This window comes from Camarhynchus parvulus, unplaced genomic scaffold (genome assembly GCF_901933205.1).
Source record: "Camarhynchus parvulus unplaced genomic scaffold, STF_HiC, whole genome shotgun sequence".
In the NCBI taxonomy this organism is placed as follows: Eukaryota; Metazoa; Chordata; class Aves; order Passeriformes; family Thraupidae; genus Camarhynchus; species Camarhynchus parvulus.
The window spans coordinates 1-19590 of NW_022148068.1; the positions used below are offsets into that span (position 1 = coordinate 1).

The 19590-nt window shown below is 53.5% G+C and overlaps 1 protein-coding gene across 1 annotated transcript; it reads right to left on the minus strand.

Annotated features, from left to right (window-relative positions):
- Positions 1-962: 962 nt before the first annotated feature.
- LOC115915990 (kallikrein-14-like) lies at positions 963-17271 on the minus strand. Its single transcript, XM_030969689.1, has 9 exons — positions 17168-17271; positions 5671-5833; positions 4274-4325; positions 4089-4129; positions 3891-3942; positions 3656-3696; positions 3356-3603; positions 1907-2043; positions 963-1118 (listed from the first exon to the last, which is right to left on the minus strand). The coding sequence occupies exons 1-9, from the start codon at positions 17262-17264 to the stop codon at positions 963-965; spliced, it is 987 nt and encodes a 328-aa protein (XP_030825549.1). The 5' UTR covers positions 17265-17271.
- Between the last annotated feature and the right edge of the window lie 2319 nt (positions 17272-19590).

Below are 19590 nucleotides of genomic sequence, written 5' to 3' on the forward strand. Positions count from 1 at the left end.
CTGGTCACTGCTGGTCACTGATCGCTGTTGGTCACTCGTGGTCACTGTTGGTCACTCCTGGTCACTCCTGGTCACTCCTGGTCTCTCGTGGTCACTGGTTGCTGGTTGTTGTTGGTCACTCCTGGTCACTCCTGGTCACTCCTGGTCACTCCTGGTCACTGGTTGCTGGTTGTTGTTGGTCACTCCTGGTCACTCATGGTCACTGGTTGCTGTTGGTCACTCGTGGTCACTGGTTGCTGGTTGTTGTTGGTCACTCCTGGTCACTCCTGGTCCCTGTTGGTCACTCCTGGTCTCTGGTCACCATTGGTCACTCGTGGTCACTGGTTGCTGTTGGTCACTCCTGGTCACTCGTGGTCACTCTTGGTCACTCCTGGTGTCTGGTTGCTGTTGGTCACTCGTGGTCACTGGTTGCTGGTCACTGTTGGTCACTCCTGGTGTCTGGTTGCTGTTGGTCACTCGTGGTCACTCACGGTCCCCGGTGGTCACTCCTGGTCACTGGTGGTCACTGGTTGTTGGTCACTGGTTGCTGTTGGTCACTCGTGGTCACTCCTGGTCCCTGTTGGTCACTCGTGGTCACTTGTCCTCACTGGTTGTCACTGTTGGTCACTCCTGGTCCCTGGTGGTCACTGTTGGTCACTTCTGGTCACTGTTGGTCACTTCTGGTCACTGTTGGTCACTGTTGGTCACTGGTCACTGGTCACTGTTGGTCACTCCTGGTCATTCCTGGTCCATGGTGGTCACTCCTGGTCACTGGTCACTCATGGTCACTGGTCACTCCTGGTCGCTGTTGGTCCCCTGTGGTCACTCCTGGTCGCTGTTGGTCACTCATTGGTCACTCGTGGTCACTCATTGGTCACTCCTGGTCACTGGTTGTCACTGGTTGTTGGTCACTCCTGGTCCCCGATGGTCACTCGCGGTCACTCCTGGTCACTCAGTGGTCACTCCTGGTCACTCCTGGTCACTCATTGGTCAGTGCCGATGACGCGCCGTATCCAGGGCGTGGCGCGGCAGACGTTGCTGTACACGCCGGGGTTCCCGCGCTGACCGCACACGGCCAGGCCCCAGGAGACCACGCCCTGCAGGTACCCCCCGCACACCAGGGGCCCACCTGAGTCACCCTGCAACAGGTGAGAGACAGGTGAGACACACCTGAGATACACCTGGGATACACCTGGGATACACCTGGGATACACCTGAGATACACCTGGGATACACCTGGGATACACCTGGGTTACACCTGGGATACACCTGAGATACACCTGGGATACACCTGGGTTACACCAAACCCTACAGACCACGCCCTGCAGGTACCCCCCGCACACGAGGGGCCCACCTGAGTCACCCTGCAACAGGTAACGGACAGGTGAGACACACCTGAGACACACCTGGGATACACCTGGGTTACACCTGGGATACACCTGAGATACACCTGGGATACACCTGGGTTACACCAAACCCTACAGACCACGCCCTGCAGGTACCCCCCGCACACCAGGGGCCCACCTGAGTCACCCTAGAACAGGTGAAAGACAGGTGAGACGCACCTGGGATACACCTGGAGCACATCTGGGACACACCTGGGGCACACCTGGCAGGAGTTGACGCCGCCCTGGGGCACACCTGGGGCACACCTGTCCCCCTTACCTGGCATACACACCTGGCATGCACACCTGGGCACACCTGGGCGCACCTGGGTGCACTCACCTGGCAGGAGTCGACACTGCCCTGGGGCACACCTGGGACAGACCCGTCCCACACACCTGGGACACGTACAGACACACCTGGGGCACACCTGGGCACACTCACCTGGCAGGAGTCGATGCTGCCCTGGGGCACACCTGTGATGGGTACAGACACACCTGGGCACACACCTGGGGCACACCTGGGGCACACCTGGCACACTCACCTGGCAGGAGTCGACGCCGCCCTGGGGCACACCTGCGCAGAACATGTTGCGGGTGACGGCGTTGCCGTAGGCGCGGGCGCACTGCTGCGGCCCGAAGGTCTGCACCTGCGCGCACTGCAGGTCCCGCGGCAGCTTGGCTGCACAGGTGAGACACGGGAGGGACAGGTGAGCGACAGGTAAGGCAAAAACAAACCCCAAAACCCCCCCAAAATCTCCATTTTTGGGTCAGCAGAACCCAAAATCCCCCGGATTTGCCCCATTTTGGGACCATTCCCAGCCTTGGTGGAACCCAAAACCTTCCCGGACCCATCCAGGTGAGCCCAGGTGAGCACAGGTGAGCAAATTCCCCCAAAATTCCCATTTAGGTCAGCAGAACCTAAAAATTCCCCCAAAATCTCCATTTTTGGTCAGTAGAACCCAAAATCCCCCGGATTTGCCCCATTTTGGGACCCAAAACCTTCCTGGACCCATCCAGGTGAGCACAGGTGAGACAGGTGAGGGACAGGTGAGAAAAAGCCCCCAAAATCTCCATTTTTGGGTCAGTAGAACCCCAAATCCCCTGGATTTGCCCCATTTCAGGACCGTTCCCAGCCTTGGTGGAGCCCAAAACCTTCCTGGACCCGTCCAGGTGTGCCCAGGTGTGCCCAGGTGTGCCCAGGTACCTCCAGGTGATTTGGTGGTGCCCCACCTGCTGACGCTGCAGTTCTGCCCCGCCCGGGGACATCTAGGACACACCTGGGACACACCTGGGACACACCTGGGGCACACCTGGGACACACCTGGGGCATACCTGGGACCTCACCTGAGCTCCCACCTGATCCCATAAAGAGCTCCAGAATCCTCACCTGAGACCCCACCTGAGAACCCATCTGGGACACACCTGAGACCCTCCCTGTCCCCTCCCCAGGTGTGCCCAGGTACCTCCAGGTGATTTGGTGGTGCCCCACCTGCTGACACTGCAGTTCTGCCCCGCCCTGGGACACCTGGGACACACCTGGGACATACCTGAGACACACCTGGGACACACCTGGGACACACCTGGGACACACCTGGGGCATACCTGGGACACACCTGGGACACACCTGGGAAACACCTGGGACACACCTGGGAAACACCTGGGAAACACCTGGGACACACCTGGGACACACCTGGGACACACCTGGGGCATACCTGGGACACACCTGGGACACACCTGGGAAACACCCGGGACCTCACCTGAGACACACCTGGGACACACCTGGGACACACCTGGGGCATACCTGGGACACACCTGGGACACACCTGGGACACACCTGAGACCCCCCCACACCTGTGCCCAGGTACCTCCAGGTGATTTGGTGGTTCCCCATCCTGACACGCTGCAGTTCTGCCCTGCCCGGGGACACCTGGGAGACACCTGGGGCACACCTGTGACACACCTGATACCCTCCCACACCTGTGCCCAGGTACCTCCAGGTGATTTGGTGGTGCCCCACCCGCTGATGCTGCAGTTCTGCCCCGCCCGGGGACACCTGGTGGCCAGGCGGATTTTCTTGACGCGGGGCCCGAAGCGCACAGGTGCGTCCAGGTGCAGCAGCATGAAGTCGTTGTCGTTGCGCCGGGGGTTGTAGCCAGGGTGCACCTGGAGGCGCGAGATGCGGCGCACCTGGCCCGTACCTGCCCGCAGCGTGTTGGTGCCGATCAGCACCTGCAGGTCCCTGCAAAGGTGACACAGGACAGGTGAGACAGGTGAGCGCACCTGGCCCGTACCTGCCCGCAGCATGTTGGTGCCGATCAGCACCTGGAGATCCCTGAAAGGTGACACAGGACAGGTGAGACAGGTGAGATGGGACAGGTGAGATGAGACAGGTGAGATGGAGCTCCATCAGACAGGTGACACAGGACAGCAGGTGAGATGGAGCTCCATGGGACAGGTGAGATGGGACAGGTGAGATGGAGCTCCATGGGACAGGTGAGATGGGACAGGTGAGTCAGGTGAGCGCACCTGGCCCGTACCTGCCCGCAGCGTGGTGGTGCCGATCAGCACCTGGAGATCCCTGCAAAGGTGACACAGGACAGGTGAGACAGGTGAGATGGCACAGGTGACGCAGGACGGGTGAGATGGGACAGGTGAGATGGGACAGGTGAGCACAGGTGAGATGGGACAGGTGACACAGGACAGGTGAGCACACCTGGCCCGTACCTGCCCACAGCGTGTTGGTGCCGATCAGCACCTGTAGGTCCCTGAAAGGTGACACAGGTGAGATGGGACAGGTGAGATAGGACAGGTGAGATAGGACAGGTGAGATGGGACACCTTGAGACAGGTTAGATGGAGCTCCATGGGACAGGTGAGATGGGACAGGTGACACAGGACAGGTGAGCACACCTGGCCTGTACCTGCCCGCAGTGTGTTGGTGCCGATCAGCACCTGCAGGTCCCTGAAAGGACAGGTGAGATGGGACAGGTGACACAGGTGAGATGGGACAGGTGACACAGGTGAGATGGGACAGGTGAGATAGGACAGGTGAGATAGGACAGGTTAGATGGGACAGGTGAGCACAGGTGAGATGGGACAGGTGAGATGGAGCTCCATGGGACAGGTGAGATGGGAAAGGTGAGCACACCTGGCCCGTACCTGCCTGCAGGGTGTTGGTACCGATCAGCACCTGCAGGTCCCTGAAAGGTGACACAGGTGAGATGGGACAGGTGACACACGTGAGATGGGACTTGTGAGCGCAGGTGAGATGGGACAGGTGAGGCAGGACAGGTAAGGTGGCTCCAGCACAGGTGAGCTGGGACATGTGTCACCACCCAGCCAGGTGTGCCCAGGTACCCCCAGGTGTTCCAAGGTGTGTCCAGGTGTGTGTGTAACCTGTCCCAGCTGTCCCCAGGTGTACCCAGGTGTGCCCTCACCTGATTGGCTGCTTGCAGTGCGCTGCCGTCAGCACCCAGCGCGCCCTCAGGTGTGTGTGTGTAACCTATCCCAGCTGTTCCCAGGTGTGCCCAGGTGTGCCCTCACCTGATTGGCTGTTTGCGCCGCCGTGAGCACCCATTGTGCCCCCAGGTGTGTGTGTAACCTGTCCCAGGTGTGCCCAGGTGTGCCCAGGTGTGCCCAGGTGTGTTTAACCTATCCCAGGTGCCCCCAGGTGTGTCCAGGTGTGTTTAACCTATCCCAGGTGTGCCCAGGTGTGCCCAGGTGTGTGTAATCTATCCCAGGTATGCCCAGGTGTTCCCAGGTGTGCCCAGGTGTGCCCAGGTGTGCCCTCACCTGATTGGCTGCTTGCAGTGCGCCGCCATCAGCACCCACGGGGTATGCCCAGGTGTATCCCAGGTGTGCCCAGGTGTGTGTGTAACCTGTCCCAGGTGTGCCCAGGTGCCCCCAGGTGTGTGTGTAACCTGTCCCAGGTGTGCCCCGGTGTATCCCAGGTGTGCCCAGGTGTGCCCAGGTGTGTGTGTAATCTGTCCCAGGTGTATCCCAGGTGTGCCCAGGTGTTCCCAGGTGTTCCCAGGTGTGCCCAGGTGTGCCCAGGTGTATCCCAGGTGTATCCCAGGTGTATCCCAGGTGTTCCCAGGTGTTCCCAGGTGTATCCCAGGTGTGCCCAGGTGTGCCCTCACCTGACCGGCTGTTTGCAGTGCGCCGCCGTCAGCACCCACTGGGTGTGCCCAGGTGTGCCCAGGTGTGCCCAGGTGTGTGTGTAACCTGTCCCAGGTGTTCCCAGGTGTGCCCAGGTGTGCCCAGGTGTGTGTGTAACCTGTCCCAGGTGTGCCCAGGTGTGCCCTCACCTGACCGGCTGTTTGCAGTGCGCCGCCGTCAGCACCCATTGCGCCCCCACGAGGCTCCCCCCGCACAGGATCTGCCCCCGTTTGATCAGCGCCACCTGGAACGGGCGCTGGGCCACGGAGCAGGGCCGGCCCCCGATGATGCGCGACTCGTCCTCCTCGGGAACTGGGGCGAAAAACGGGGAAAACGGGAAAAATGAGAAAAAACGGGGAAAAACGCGGAAAAAACGGGGAAAAAATGGAGAAAAATGGTGAAGAAACAGAGAAAATAGAAAAAAAAATAGGAAAAAAATGGGGAAAAATGGGGAAATGAGCGGTGACTCGTCCTCCTCGGGAACTGGGGTGAAAAATGGGGAAAATGGGAAAAACAGCGAAAAAACAGGAAAAAAAGGGGAAAAAATGGGGGAAAACGGGGAAAAACTGAGAAAATAGAAAAAAATTAGGAAAAAAATGGGGAAAAATGGGGAAATGATCGGTGACCGGTCCTCCTCGGGAACTGGGGTGAAAAACGGGGAAAACGAGAAAAATGGGAAAAAACGGGGAAAATAGAAAAAAAATAAAGAAAAAATGGAAAAATTTGGGAAAATATGGGAAAAATGGGGGAAAAATTAGGGAAATGATTGGTGACTTGTCCTCCTCAGGAACTGGGGTGAAAAATGGGGAAAATGGGAAAAACAGTGAAAAAACGGGGGGAAAATGGGGAAAATAAAATAAAAATAAAGAAAAAATGGAAAAAAATAAAGAAAAAATTGAAAAAACGGGGAAAATGTGGGAAAAATGGGGAGGAAAATGAGGGAAATGATCGATGACTTGTTCTCCTCGGGAACTGCAAAAATGGGGCAAAAATGTGAGAAAATGGGAAAAATTTGAAAAAAGGTGAAAAAATTGGAAAAAATGGGAAAAAATTGGGAAAATATGGGAAAAAATAGGGGAAAAAATAGGGGAAAATGGGGAAATGATCGGCGACTTGTCCTCCTTGGGAACTTGGGCAAAAAATGGGGAAAATGGGAAAAATATGAAAAAACAGGAAAAACTGTGAAAAATGGGAAAAAGCGGGGGAAAATGGGAAAAAATGGGGGAAAATACTGGGGAAAAATGGGGGAAAAATGGGAAAAGATCCGTGACTCATCCTCCACAGGAACTGGGGCAAAAATGGGGCAAAAAAGTGAGAAAATGGGAAAAAACGGAGAAAAAAAAGGGAAAAAATGGGGGAAAATTGGGAAAAATTTGGAGGAAATTGGGACAAAAATGGGGAAAATATCGGAAAAAATGGGGAGAAATTGGGGAAATTATCAGCGACTCGTCCTCCTTGGGAACTGCAAAAATGGGGCAAAAACGTGAAAAAATGGGGGAAAACGGTGAAAAAATGGTGAGAAAAATAGAAAAAAATGAGGAAAAAATGGGGAAAAAATGGGAAAAAATGGTGGGGAAATGGGGAAATTATCAGCGACTCGTCCTCCTCAGGAACTGCCAAAATGGGGCAAAAACATGAAAAAATGGGGAAAAATGGGAAAAAATGGGAAAAATGGGGGAAAATGGGGGCAAAATGGGAAAAAATGGGGGAAAATTGGGGGAGGAAAGTTAAAAAAAGGGGAAAATGGGAAAAAATGGAAAAACTGGCAGGAAAATGGATGGAAAAATGAAAAAAAAGGGAGAAAGGGAGAAAATGAGGAATTGACCTAAAAATGGGGAAATTTTCGGGACTTTTGGGGAAAAAAGGAGGAAAATCGGCGGGAAAATGGGAAAAATCGACCAAAAAAGGGAAAATTTGAATTTTAGAGGCCAAAAAATCCCAGAAAGTCCCAAAAATTTTGATTGCGGGAGCTCCTGGGGGGTTTGGGTGGGGCCAGGTGGGGTCAGGTCTCACCTGCCCAGGTGGGGTCGGGTCTCACCTGGGTGGGATCGGGTCCCACCTGCCCAGGTGGGGTCAGGTCTCACCTGCCCAGGTGAGCTGGGTGGGGTCAGGGTCTCACCTGGGTGGGGTTAGGACCTCACCTGGTGTGGTCCTGAGCTGGGTGGGGTCGGGTCTCACCTGCCCAGGTAGGGTCGGGTCCCACCTGGGTGTGGTCAGGATCTCACCTGGTGTGGTCCTGAGCTGGGTGGGGTCAGGTCCCACCTGGGTGGGGTCAGGTCCCACCTGGGTGGGGTCAGGATCTCACCTGGGTGGGGTCAGGTCCCACCTGTCCAGGTGAGGTCAGGTCTCACCTGTCTGGGTGGGGTCAGGTCTCACCTGGGTGGGGTCAGGTCTCACCTGTCTGGGTGGGGTCAGGTCTCACCTGGGTGGGGTCAGGTCTCACCTGTCTGGGTGGGGTCAGGATCTCACCTGTGTCAGGTCAGGGTCTCACCTGCCCAGGTGGGGTCAGGTCTCACCTGTCTGGGTGGGGTCAGGTCTCACCTGCCCAGGTGAGCTGGGTGTGGTCAGGTCTCACCTGCCCAGGACATTCCAAGCACACCCAGATGGGCCAAGAACGAGTTTGGAGCCACCTGAGGCCACCTGGGGTTACCTGGGAAAGGGGCTCCTTGACCAACCTGTGACCGCCTGGACCATGGTCACCTGGACCTCCTGGACCTGTGACCACCTGGACCATGGTCACCTGGTCCTCGGGATCTCCTTCAACCTGTGAGCACCTGAACCCCATGATCACCTGGAACTGTGACCACCTGGACCATGATCACCTGGACTTTGTGGCCACCTTGACCATGATCACCTGGACCTGTGACCACCTGGACCATGATCACCTGGACCACCTGGACTCTGTGGCCACCATGACCATGATCACCTGGACCACCTGAACCTTGTGACCACCTGGACCATGATCACCTGGTCCTTTGGGCCACCTGAACCTTGTGACCACCTGGACCATGATCACCTGGACCTCCTGGACCTGTGACCACCTGGACCATGATCACCTGGACTTTGTGGCCACCTTGACCATGACCACCTGGACCATGATCACCTGGTCCTCAGGATCTCCTTGAACCTGTGACCACCTGGACCCCATGACCACCTGGACTTTGTGGCCACCTGGACCTGTGCCCACCTGATCCCTGTGCCCACCTGGACCTTGTGCTCACCTGGACCTATGACCACCCTGAGAGTGACCATCTGAACCTTGGGGCCACCTGAGCCCTGTGACCACCTTGAGGGTGACCACCTGGACTTCACGACCACCTTGAGCACCTTGAGAGTGACCACCTGAACTTTGTGATCACCTGCACCTTGGGACCACCTGAACCTTGGAGCCACCTGAGCCCCGTGACCGTCTGGGACCTTGGAACCACCTGGACCCTGTGACCACCTGGATCATGATCACCTGAACCTTGTGATCGCCTTGTGAGTGACCACCTGGGCCCTGTGACCACCTTGAGGGTGACCACCTGGACTTCATGACCACCTTGAGAGTGACCACCTGGGCCCTGTGACCACCTGGACTTCATGACCACCCTGAGAATGACCACCTGAACCTTGGAACCATCTGGACCTTGTGACCACCTGGACTTCATGACCACCTTGGCCATGAGCACCTGGACCTGTGACCACCTTGAGCACTTTGAGAGTGACCACCTGGACAGTGACCACCTGGACCTGTAACCACCTGGACCTGTGACCACCTGGACTTTGTGGCCACCTTGACCCTGTAACCACCTTGACCACACGTTGAACCTGTGACCACCTTGACCATAAACACCTGGACATTGTGACCACCTTGAGAGTGACCACCTCAACAGTGACTACCTTGAACACCCGACCACCTTGGCCATGACCACCTGGACCTGTGACCACCTTGAGGGCCAAGACCACCTTGACCATGTGACCGCCTTGACCATGCTCACCTGGTCCTTTGGGCCACCTGAATCTTGTGACCACCTGGACCCTGTGGCCACCTGGGCTGTGACCACCTTGGCCATGGTCACCTGGACTTTGTGGCCACCTTAACCATGACCATCTGGACCTGTGGCCACCTGGACCCTGTGGCCACCTTGACCACAATTTGGTCTTTGTGACCACCTTGACCACGATCACGTGGACCTGTGACCACCTTGACAAGTGACCATCTTGAAAGTGACCACCTAGACACAAATGACCACCTGGACATTGGGGCCACCTTGACCACGACCACCTTGACCCTGGGACCACCGGGGCATTGGGACCACCTTGACCATGGCCACCTTGACCCTGTGACCACCTGAACTTTGCGACCACCTGGACCTGTGACCACCTTGAGAGTGACCACCTGTACTTGTGACCACCTGAACCTTGAGACAACCTGGACCTGTGACCACCTTGACCTTGTGACCACCCTGAGAGTGACCACCTGGTCCTTTGGGCCACCTGAACCTTGTGACCACCTGGACTTTGTGGCCACCTTGACCATGACCATCTTGACCTGTGACCACCTGAACCTTGGAACCATCTGGACCTGTGACCACCTCAGCCCCGTGCCCACCTGGACCTTGTGCCCACCTGGACTTCATGGCCACCTTGACCATGACCACTTTGACCCTGTGACCACCTGGACCTTGGGGCCACCTTGACCACCCTGAGAGTGACCGCTTGGACCTTGGGACCACCTGGACAGTGACCACCTTGACCATGTGACCACCTTGACCATGATCACCTGAACCCTGTGACCACCCTGAGAGTGCCCATCTGGACCTGGTGACCACCTTGACCCTGTGACCACCTGGGCATTGGGACCACCTTGACCGCCCTGAGAGTGACCACCTGAGCCTTAGGACCACCTTGAGTGTGACCACCTGGACTTTTTGACCACCTTGACTTTGGGACCACCTTGACCTTGGGACCACCTTGACGCTGTGACCTCCTTGAGAGTGATCACCTGGACCTTGTGGTCACCTGGACCTGTAACTGCCTTGACCATGAGCACCTTGAGAGTGACCACGAGGTCCTTTGGGCCACCTGAGCTTTGTGGCCACCTTGAACCTCTGACCGCCTTGACAGTGACCACCTGGACCCAAATGACCACCTTGTCCCTGGGACCACCTTGACCACGACCACCTGGACTTCATGACCATCGTGACCATGACCACCTTGTCCCTGGGACCAGTTGGGCATTGGGACCATCTTGACCACCCTGAGAGTGACCACCTGGACCTGTGACCACCCTGAGAGTGACCATCTTGACCATGGGACCATGTGGACCTTGTGACCACCTGGACCTTGTGACCACCCTGAGAGTGACCACCTGGACCTGTGACCACCTTGACCTTGTGCTCACCTGGATCTTGTGCCCACCTGGACCTTGTGCCCACCTGGACCTTGTGCCCACCTGGATCTTGTGCCCACCTGAACCTTGTGCCCACCTGGACCTTGTGCCCACCTGGACCTTGTGCCCACCTGGATCTTGTGCCCACCTGGACCTGTGACCACCTGGACCCTGTGCCCACCTGGACCTGTGACCACCCTGAGAGTGACCACCTGGACCTTGTGCCCAGCTGGACCCTGTGCCCACCTGGACCTTGTGCCCACCTGAACCTTGTGCCCACCTGGACCTTGTGCCCACCTGGACCTGTGACCACCCTGAGAGTGACCACCTGGACCTTGTGCCCACCTGACCCCGTGCCCACCTGGACCTTGTTCCCACCTGACCCCGTGCCCACCTGCAGGCCCCGCCCCCTGTGTGGTGGCCCCGGCCCCGGCGCGGGCGGCTCTGCTGTGCTGGGGTTGGGACATCGGCCCCACGGCGCTGGTGGCACTGGTGGGACTGGTGGGACTGGTGGGACTGGTGGGACTGGTGGGGTGGGGCGGGGACCCTGCCCGGGCCTGGAATCCCGGAACTCCTCCCACGGGCTGTGGGGACATCCCGGAGGAGATCTGCTCCCACCTCGGCTCACCTGGGCTCACCTGGTCCTACCTGGGCTCACCTGGTTGCACCTGAGCTCACCTGGTCCTACCTGGGCTCACCTGAACCTACCTGAGCTCCTCTGATCCTACCTGAGCTCACCTGGTCCTACCTGGGCTCACCTGGTCCTTCCTGGGCTCACCTGGTCCCACCTGAGCTCCCCTGAACCTACCTGGGCTCACCTGGTTGCACCTGAGCTCACCTGGTTCCATCTGGGCTCACCTGGTTGCACCTGAGCGCCCCTGAACCTACCTGAGCTCACCTGGTCCTACCTGGGCTCACCTGGTCCCACCTGGTTGCACCTGAGCACCCCTGAACCTACCTGAGCTCACCTGGTTCCATCTGAGTTCACCTGGTTGCACCTGAGCACCCCTGAACCTACCTGGGCTCACCTGGTTCCATCTGAGCTCACCTGGTCCTACCTGAGCTCCTCTGAACCTACCTGAGCTCATCTGGTCCTACCTGGGCTCACCTGGCTCCACCTGATCCCGCCTGAGCTCACCTGATCCCATTTGATCCCACCTGAGCTCACCTGGTCCTACCTGAGCTCACCTGATCCCATTTGATCCCACCTGCGCTCACCTGGTCTCACCTGGTCCTACCTGAGCTCACCTGGTCCCATTTGATCCCACCTGAGCTCACCTGGTCTCACCTGGTCCCACCTGGTCCCACCTGAGCTCACCTGGTCCTACCTGAGCTCATCTGGTCCTACCTGGGCTCACCTGGCTCCACCTGATCCCGCCTGAGCTCACCTGATCCCATTTGATCCCACCTGAGCTCACCTGGTCCTACCTGAGCTCACCTGGTCCCACTTGACCCGACCTGACCCCACCTGTGACCACCTGGACCTTGTGACCATCTTCAGCATGACCACCCTGAGAGTGACCACCTGGACCTTGGGGCCACCTGGACAGTGACCACCTTGACCATGACCAGAGTGACCACCTTGACCTGTGACTACTCTGAGAGTGACCACCTGTTCCTCATGACCACCTTGTCCACCTCGAGAGTGACCACCTGGACCTTGTGACCACCAGGACCCTCTGACCACCCTGAGAGTGACCACCTGAAACCTGTGACCACCAGGACCCTCTGACCACCCTGAGAGTGTCAACCTGACCCTGGGGCCACCTTGACCACCTTGAGAGTGACCACCTGGACAGTGACCACCTGGACAGTGACCGCCTGAACCCTGTGATCACCTGGAGAGTGACCATCACCTGCACCTCGGGGCCACCTCGACCATGACCACCTCGACCCTGTGACCATCTTGAGAGTGACCACCTGGACACTGACCATCATGACCCTCTGACCACCTTGAGAGTGACCACCTGGACATTGTGACCACCTTGACCATGACCACCTTGACCATGACCACCTGGACAGTGACCACCTGAACATTGGGACCACCTCGAGAGTGACCACCTGGACTTCATGGCCACCATGACCACCTTGAGTGACCACCTTGACCATGACCACCCTGAGAGTGACCACCTGGACAGTGTCCACCTGGACATTGTGACCACCTTGACCACCTTGAGAGTGACCACCTGGACAGTGACCACCTGAACATTGGGACCACTGACCACCCTGAGAGTGACCACCTGGACATTGTGACCACCTTGACCATGACCACCTTGAGAGTGACCACCTGGACCTGTGACCACCTTGACCCTGTGACCACCCTGAGAGTGACCACCTGGACCTCTGACCACCCTGACCATGACCACCAAAACCCCAAAACCTCAAACCCCCAAAATGACAAAACCGGAGTTCCCAAAAACCCCAAACACCCCAAAATCCCAAACCCAAAAACTCCAAACCCCAAAATCCCTAAATCCCCAAACCCCCAAATCCCCAAATCCCAAAACCCCAAAATCCCCAAATCCCCAAAACCCCCAAATCCCCCAAATCCCCCAAAACCCCAAAACCCCAAACCCAAAAACCCCAAACCCAAAAACCCCAAACCCTAAATCTCCAAAACCCCAAATCACCAAACCCCCAAATCTCCAAAACCCCAAATCCCAAAACCCCAAAATCCCCAAATCCCCAAAACCCCAAATCCCCAAAACCCCCAAAACCCCAAAACCCATAAACACCAAATCCCCAAAATCCCAAGATCCCAAACCCCCAAATCCCAAAAACCCAAAACCCTGAACCCCAAATCCCCAAATTCCCCAAAGCCCAAACTCCCAAAATCCCAAAAACCCAAACTCCCAAACCTCAAAATCCCAAATCCCAAAACCAAAATCCCCAAATCACAAAACCCCAAACCCCAAAATCCTCAAATTCCAAACCCCAAATCCCAAAACCCCAAATCCATCGGTTCCAACCCAAAATGGGTGAAATTCCCAAAATTCCCAAAATATTTCTAGAAATTCCCAAAATATTTCCCCCAAATCCCCAAAAGATTCCTGAAATTCCCGAAATTCACGAAATCCTTGCAGAAATTCTCGAAACCATTTCCAAAATTCTCAAAACAATTCCTGAGATCGTTCCCAAAATTGTTCCCGAAATTCCCAGAATTCCTGAAATCATTCCCAAAATTGTTCCCAAAATCCGCAAAATATTTTCCCAAAATTCCCAAAATAATTCCCAAAAAATCCCCAAACAATTCCCAAAATTCCATAAATAATTCCCAAAATATTTCCCCAAAATAATTCCCAAAATAATTCCTTAAAATTCTGAAAATAATTCCAAAAAAATTCCCAAAAATTCCCATCATATTTCCCCCAAATTCCCCAAAATGCCCAAAATAATTCCTAAAAATTCCCCAAAATTCCTGAAATATTCCTAAAAATTCCCCAAATAATTCCTGCAAAAATTCCCCCCAAAAAATCCCAAAATAATTCCCCAAATAATTCCCCAAAATAATTCCTGATAAAATCCCCCAAATTCCCGTAATCATTCCCCAAAAATTCCCGAAAAATTCCCTAAAAATCCGCAAATAATTCCCCCAAAAATTCCCAAAATCATTCCCCAAAAATTCCTTAAAAATCCATGCAAATAATTCTCCAAAAATTCCCCCAAAATTCCCTAAAAATCCGCAAATCATTCCCCAAAAATTCCCCAAAAATTCCCCAAAAATTCCCGAAATCATTCCCCAAAAATTCCCCAAAAATTCCCAAAAATTCCCAAAAAATTCCCCAAAAATCCACAACTAATTCCCCCAAAATTCCCAAAAATTTCCCTAAAAATCCGCAAATAATTCCCCAAAAATTCCCTAAAAATTCCTGAAAATTCCTGAAAAATTCCCTAAAAATACGCAAATAATTCCCAAAAATTCCCCCAAAATTCCCAAAAATTCCCCCAAAATTCCCTAAAAATCCGCAAATAATTCTCCAAAAATTCTCCAAAAATTCCCCCAAAATTCCCTAAAAATCCGCAACTAATTCCCCAAAAATTCCAAAAAAATTCCCTAAAAATCCGCAAATAATTCCCCAAAAAATCCCAAAAAATTCCTGAAAAATTCCCTAAAAATCCGCAAATAATTCCCCAAAAATTCCCCCAAAATTCTCAAAAATTCCTGAAAAATTCCCAAAAAATCCGCAAATAATTCCCCAAAAATTCCCCAAAAATTCCCAAAAATTCCCCCAAAATTCCCTAAAAATCCGCAACTAATTCCCCAAAAATTCCCAAAAATTTCCCTAAAAATCCCCAAATAATTCCCCAAAAATTCCGAAAAATTTCCCTAAAAATCCGCAAATAATTCTCCAAAAATTCTCCAAAAATTCCCGAAAAATTCCCCCAAAAAATCCGCAAATAATTCCCCCAAAATTCCCCCAAAATTCCCAAAAATTCCCGAAAATTTCCCCAAAAATCCGCAAATAATTCCCCCAAAAATTCCCGAAAAATTCCCCAAAAATTCCCGAAAAATCCGCAACTAATTCCCCAAAAATTCCGAAAAATTTCCCTAAAAATCCGCAAATAATTCTCCAAAAATTCTCCAAAAATTCCCGAAAAATTCCCCAAAAAATCCGCAAATAATTCCCCAAAAATTCCCCAAAAATTCCCGAAAATGTCCCTAAAAATCCGCAAATAATTCCCCAAAAATTCCCGAACTATTCCCCCAAAATTCCTGAAAAATCCGCAACTAATTCCCCAAAAATTCTCGAAATCATCCCCCAAAAATTCCCCCAAAATTCCCTAAAAATCTGCAAATAATTCTCCAAAAATTCTCCAAAAATTCCCCAAAAATTCCCTAAAAATCTGCAACTAATTCCCCAAAAATTCCCGAAATCATCCCCCAAAAATTCCCCAAAAATTCCCAAAAAATCCGCAAATAATTCCCCAAAAATTCCCAAAAATTTCCCTAAAAATCCGCAAATAATTCCCAAAAAATTCCCCAAAAATTCCTGAAAAATTCCCCCACAATTCCCTAAAAATCCGCAACTAATTCCCCAAAAATTCCCGAAATCGTTCCCCAAAAATTCCCCCAAAATTCCCTAAAAATCTGCAAATAATTCCCCAAAAATTCCCGAAAAATTCCCAAAAAATCCGCAACTAATTCCCCAAAAATTCCCCAAAAATTCCCGAAAAATCTGCAAATAATTCCCCAAAAATTCCGAAAAATTTCCCTAAAAATCCGCAAATAATTCTCCAAAAATTCTCCAAAAATTTCCGAAAAATTCCCCAAAAAATCCGCAAATAATTCCCCCAAAAATTCCCCAAAAATTCCCGAAAAATTCCCGAAAATTTCCCCAAAAATCCGCAAATAATCCCCCAAAAATTCCCGAAAAATTCCCCAAAAATTCCTGAAAAATCCGCAACTAATTCCCCAAAAATTCCGAAAAATTTCCCTAAAAATCGGCAAGTAATTCTCCAAAAATTCTCCTAAAATTCCCGAAAAATTCCCCAAAAAATCCGCAAATAATTCCCCCCAAAATTCCCAAAAAATTCCCCCAAAATTCCCTAAAAATCCCCAAATAATTCCCCAAAAATTCCCGAAAAATTCCCCCAAAATTCCCTAAAAATCCGCAACTAATTCCCGAAAAATTCCAAAAAAATTCCCTAAAAATCCGCAAATAATTCCCAAAAAATTCCCCAAAAATTCCCCCAAAATTCCCTAAAAATCCGCAACTAATTCCCGAAAAATTCCAAAAAAATTCCCTAAAAATCCGCAAATAATTCCCCAAAAATTCCCGAAAAATTCCCCCAAAATTCCCTAAAAATCCGCAACTAATTCCCCAAAAATTCCCTAAAAATCCCCAAATAATTCCCCCAAAAATTCCCGAAAAATTCCCAAAAAATTCCCCCAAAATTCCCTAAAAATCCGCAAATAATTCTCAAAAAAATTCCCCAAAAATTCCTGAAAAATCCGCAACTAATTCCCCAAAAATTCGCAAATAATTCCCCAAAAATTCCCAAAAAATTCCCAAAAATTCCTGAAAAATTCCCAAAAAATCCGCAAATAATTCTGCAAAAATTCTCCAAAAATTCCCGAAAAATTCCCCAAAAAAATCCGCAAATAATTCCCCCAAAAATTCCCAAAAAATTCCCCCAAAATTCCCTAAAAATCCGCAACTAATTCCCCAAAAATTCCCCAAAAATTCCCCAAAATCCCCCCAAAATCCCCCCCAAAATTCCCCCAAATTCCCCAAATCCCCCCGATCCGCGCGTTCCCCTCCCCCACTCACGCTCCTGCCCGTTCGCTGCCCGCGCCGGGGCCGGGCCGAGGATGAGGAGGAGGAGGAGGAGGAGCACGGGGCCGAGGCCGAAGGCTCCGGGAGCCATTCCTGCCGAGAGCAGAGACAAAACCCGCCGGGAGCGAGGGGGTTAAAGGGGCGGGGCCAGCGGGTTGGGGGCGGGGCCACGGCCGGGGGGGGCGGGGCCACGGCCGGGGGGGCGGGGCCGCGATCCCGCTGAGGTTTGGGGGGAATTTTGGGGAATTTTTTAGGGATTTTTTTTGGGGAATTTTTGGGGAATTTTGGGGGTTTTGGGAGCCAGGTTAGATCCAGGTGAGGTTTGGGGGATTTTTGGGGAATTTTGGGATTTCGGGGGATTTTTCGGGGAATTTTGGGGGTTTTGGGAGCCAGGTGAGATCCAGGTGAGGTTTGGAGGGATTTTGGGGGGAATTTGGGGGATTTTGGGGGATTTTTTTGGGAATTTTTGGGGAATTTCTGGGGTTTTGGGAGCCAGGTGAGATCCAGGTGAAATCCTGGTGGGATTTGGGGGAATTTTTTGAGAATTTTGAGGGGATTTTGGGGAAATTTGGGGAGAATTTTTGGGATTTTGGGGAGAATTTTTAGGAGGAATTTTTGGGGTTTTGGGAGCCAGGTAAAATCCAGGTGAGTCCAGGTAAAATCCAGGTGAGATCCAGGGGGATTTTGGGGAATTTTGAGGAATTTTGGGACCCAGGTGAGATCCAGGTGGGATTTGGGGAATTTTGGGGGAATTTTGGGAGAAATTTGGGGGATTTTGGGAGCCAGGTGAGATCCAGGTGAGATCCAGGTGAGATTTGGGAGGAATTTCTGAAATTTTTGGGGAATTTTTTGGGGTTTTGGATCCAGGTGAGATCCAGGTAAGATCCAGGTGAGATTTTGGGGGTTTTGGGGGGAATTTTTTGGGATTTTTGGGGAATTCTGGGGGAACTTTTGGGGTCTTGAATCCAGGTGCGATCCAGGTGGGATCCAGGTGAGATCTCACCTGGATCCAAAACCCAAAAATCCGTCCCCGCCCCCAAATCCTGCCCGGATCGTGGCCACGCCCCCAATCCTATCTGGATCGTGGCCACGCCCCCTCCTGGCTACCTGGATCACACCTGGATCCAAAACCCAAAAAAATTCCCCCAAATTCCCCAAAAAATTCCTCCAAAAATTCCCCAAAAAATCCTCCAAAATTTCCCCAAAAATTCCACCTGGCTCCAACTCACCTGGATTTGGACTCACCTGGCTCAGACCTCACCTGGATCGGGGCTCACCTGGATTGGACTCACCTGTCTGACCTGGTTCAGACTCACCTGGATCAGGGCTCACTTGGCTCACCTGGCTGGGACTCACCTGGATCAGCCCTCACCTGTCTCACCTGGATCAGCCCTCACCTGGATCAGTCTCACCTGGATTGGACTCACCTGTCTGACCTGGTTCGGACTCACCTGGATCGGACTCACCTGGATCAGCCCTTACCTGGATCACACTCACCTGGATCAGTCTCACCTGTCTGACCTGGTTCGGACTCACCTGGATCGGGGCTCACTTGGCTCAGACCTCACCTGGATCACACTCACCTGGATCAGCCCTCACCTGTCTCATCTGGCTCAGACCTCATGTGGATCAGCCCTTACCTGTCTCACCTGGATCAGTCTCACCTGGATCAGTCTCACCTGGTTCGGACTCACCTGGATCGGACTCACCTGTCTCACCTGGTTTGGACTCACCTGGATCACAATCACCTGGATCAGGGCTCACCTGGCTCACCTGGATCAGTCTCACCTGTCTGACCTGGTTCAGACTCACCTGGATCAGACTCACCTGTCTCACCTGGATCGGGGCTCACCAGGATTTGGACTCACCTGGCTCAGACCTCACCTGGATCGGGGCTCACCTGGATCAGCCCTCACCTGTCTCACCTGGCTCAGACTCACCTGGCTCGGACTCACCTGTCTCACCTGGCTCAGACTCACCTGGATCGGGTCGGGAGCAGCCGAGCCGGGATCTCCCGGGCCGGGAGTTTTTATAGGGCCGAGGAGGGGGCGGGGTTTGTTGTGGGGGCGGGGGCTGTGACGTCAGAGGCGCCGTGGGCGGAGCCCCCGCCCCGCCCTGGGTGGGGGAGGGGCCGCGCTTTGATCTCTCCCCGGAAGCGCCGGGGGGGGGAGCGGCCCCGCCCCCAGCGCTGGGCTCGGGACCGGGCTGGGACCTGGGACTGAGCCTGAGCCTGGGACTGGGACTGAGCCTGGGACTGGGACTGAGCCTGAGCCTGGGACTGGGACTGGGACTGGGACTGAGCCTGAGCCTGGGACTGGGACTGGGACTGGGACTGGGCTTAATCCTGAGCCTGGGACTGGGCTTAATCCTGAGCCTGGGACTGGGCTTAATCCTGAGCCTGAGCCTGGGACTGAGCC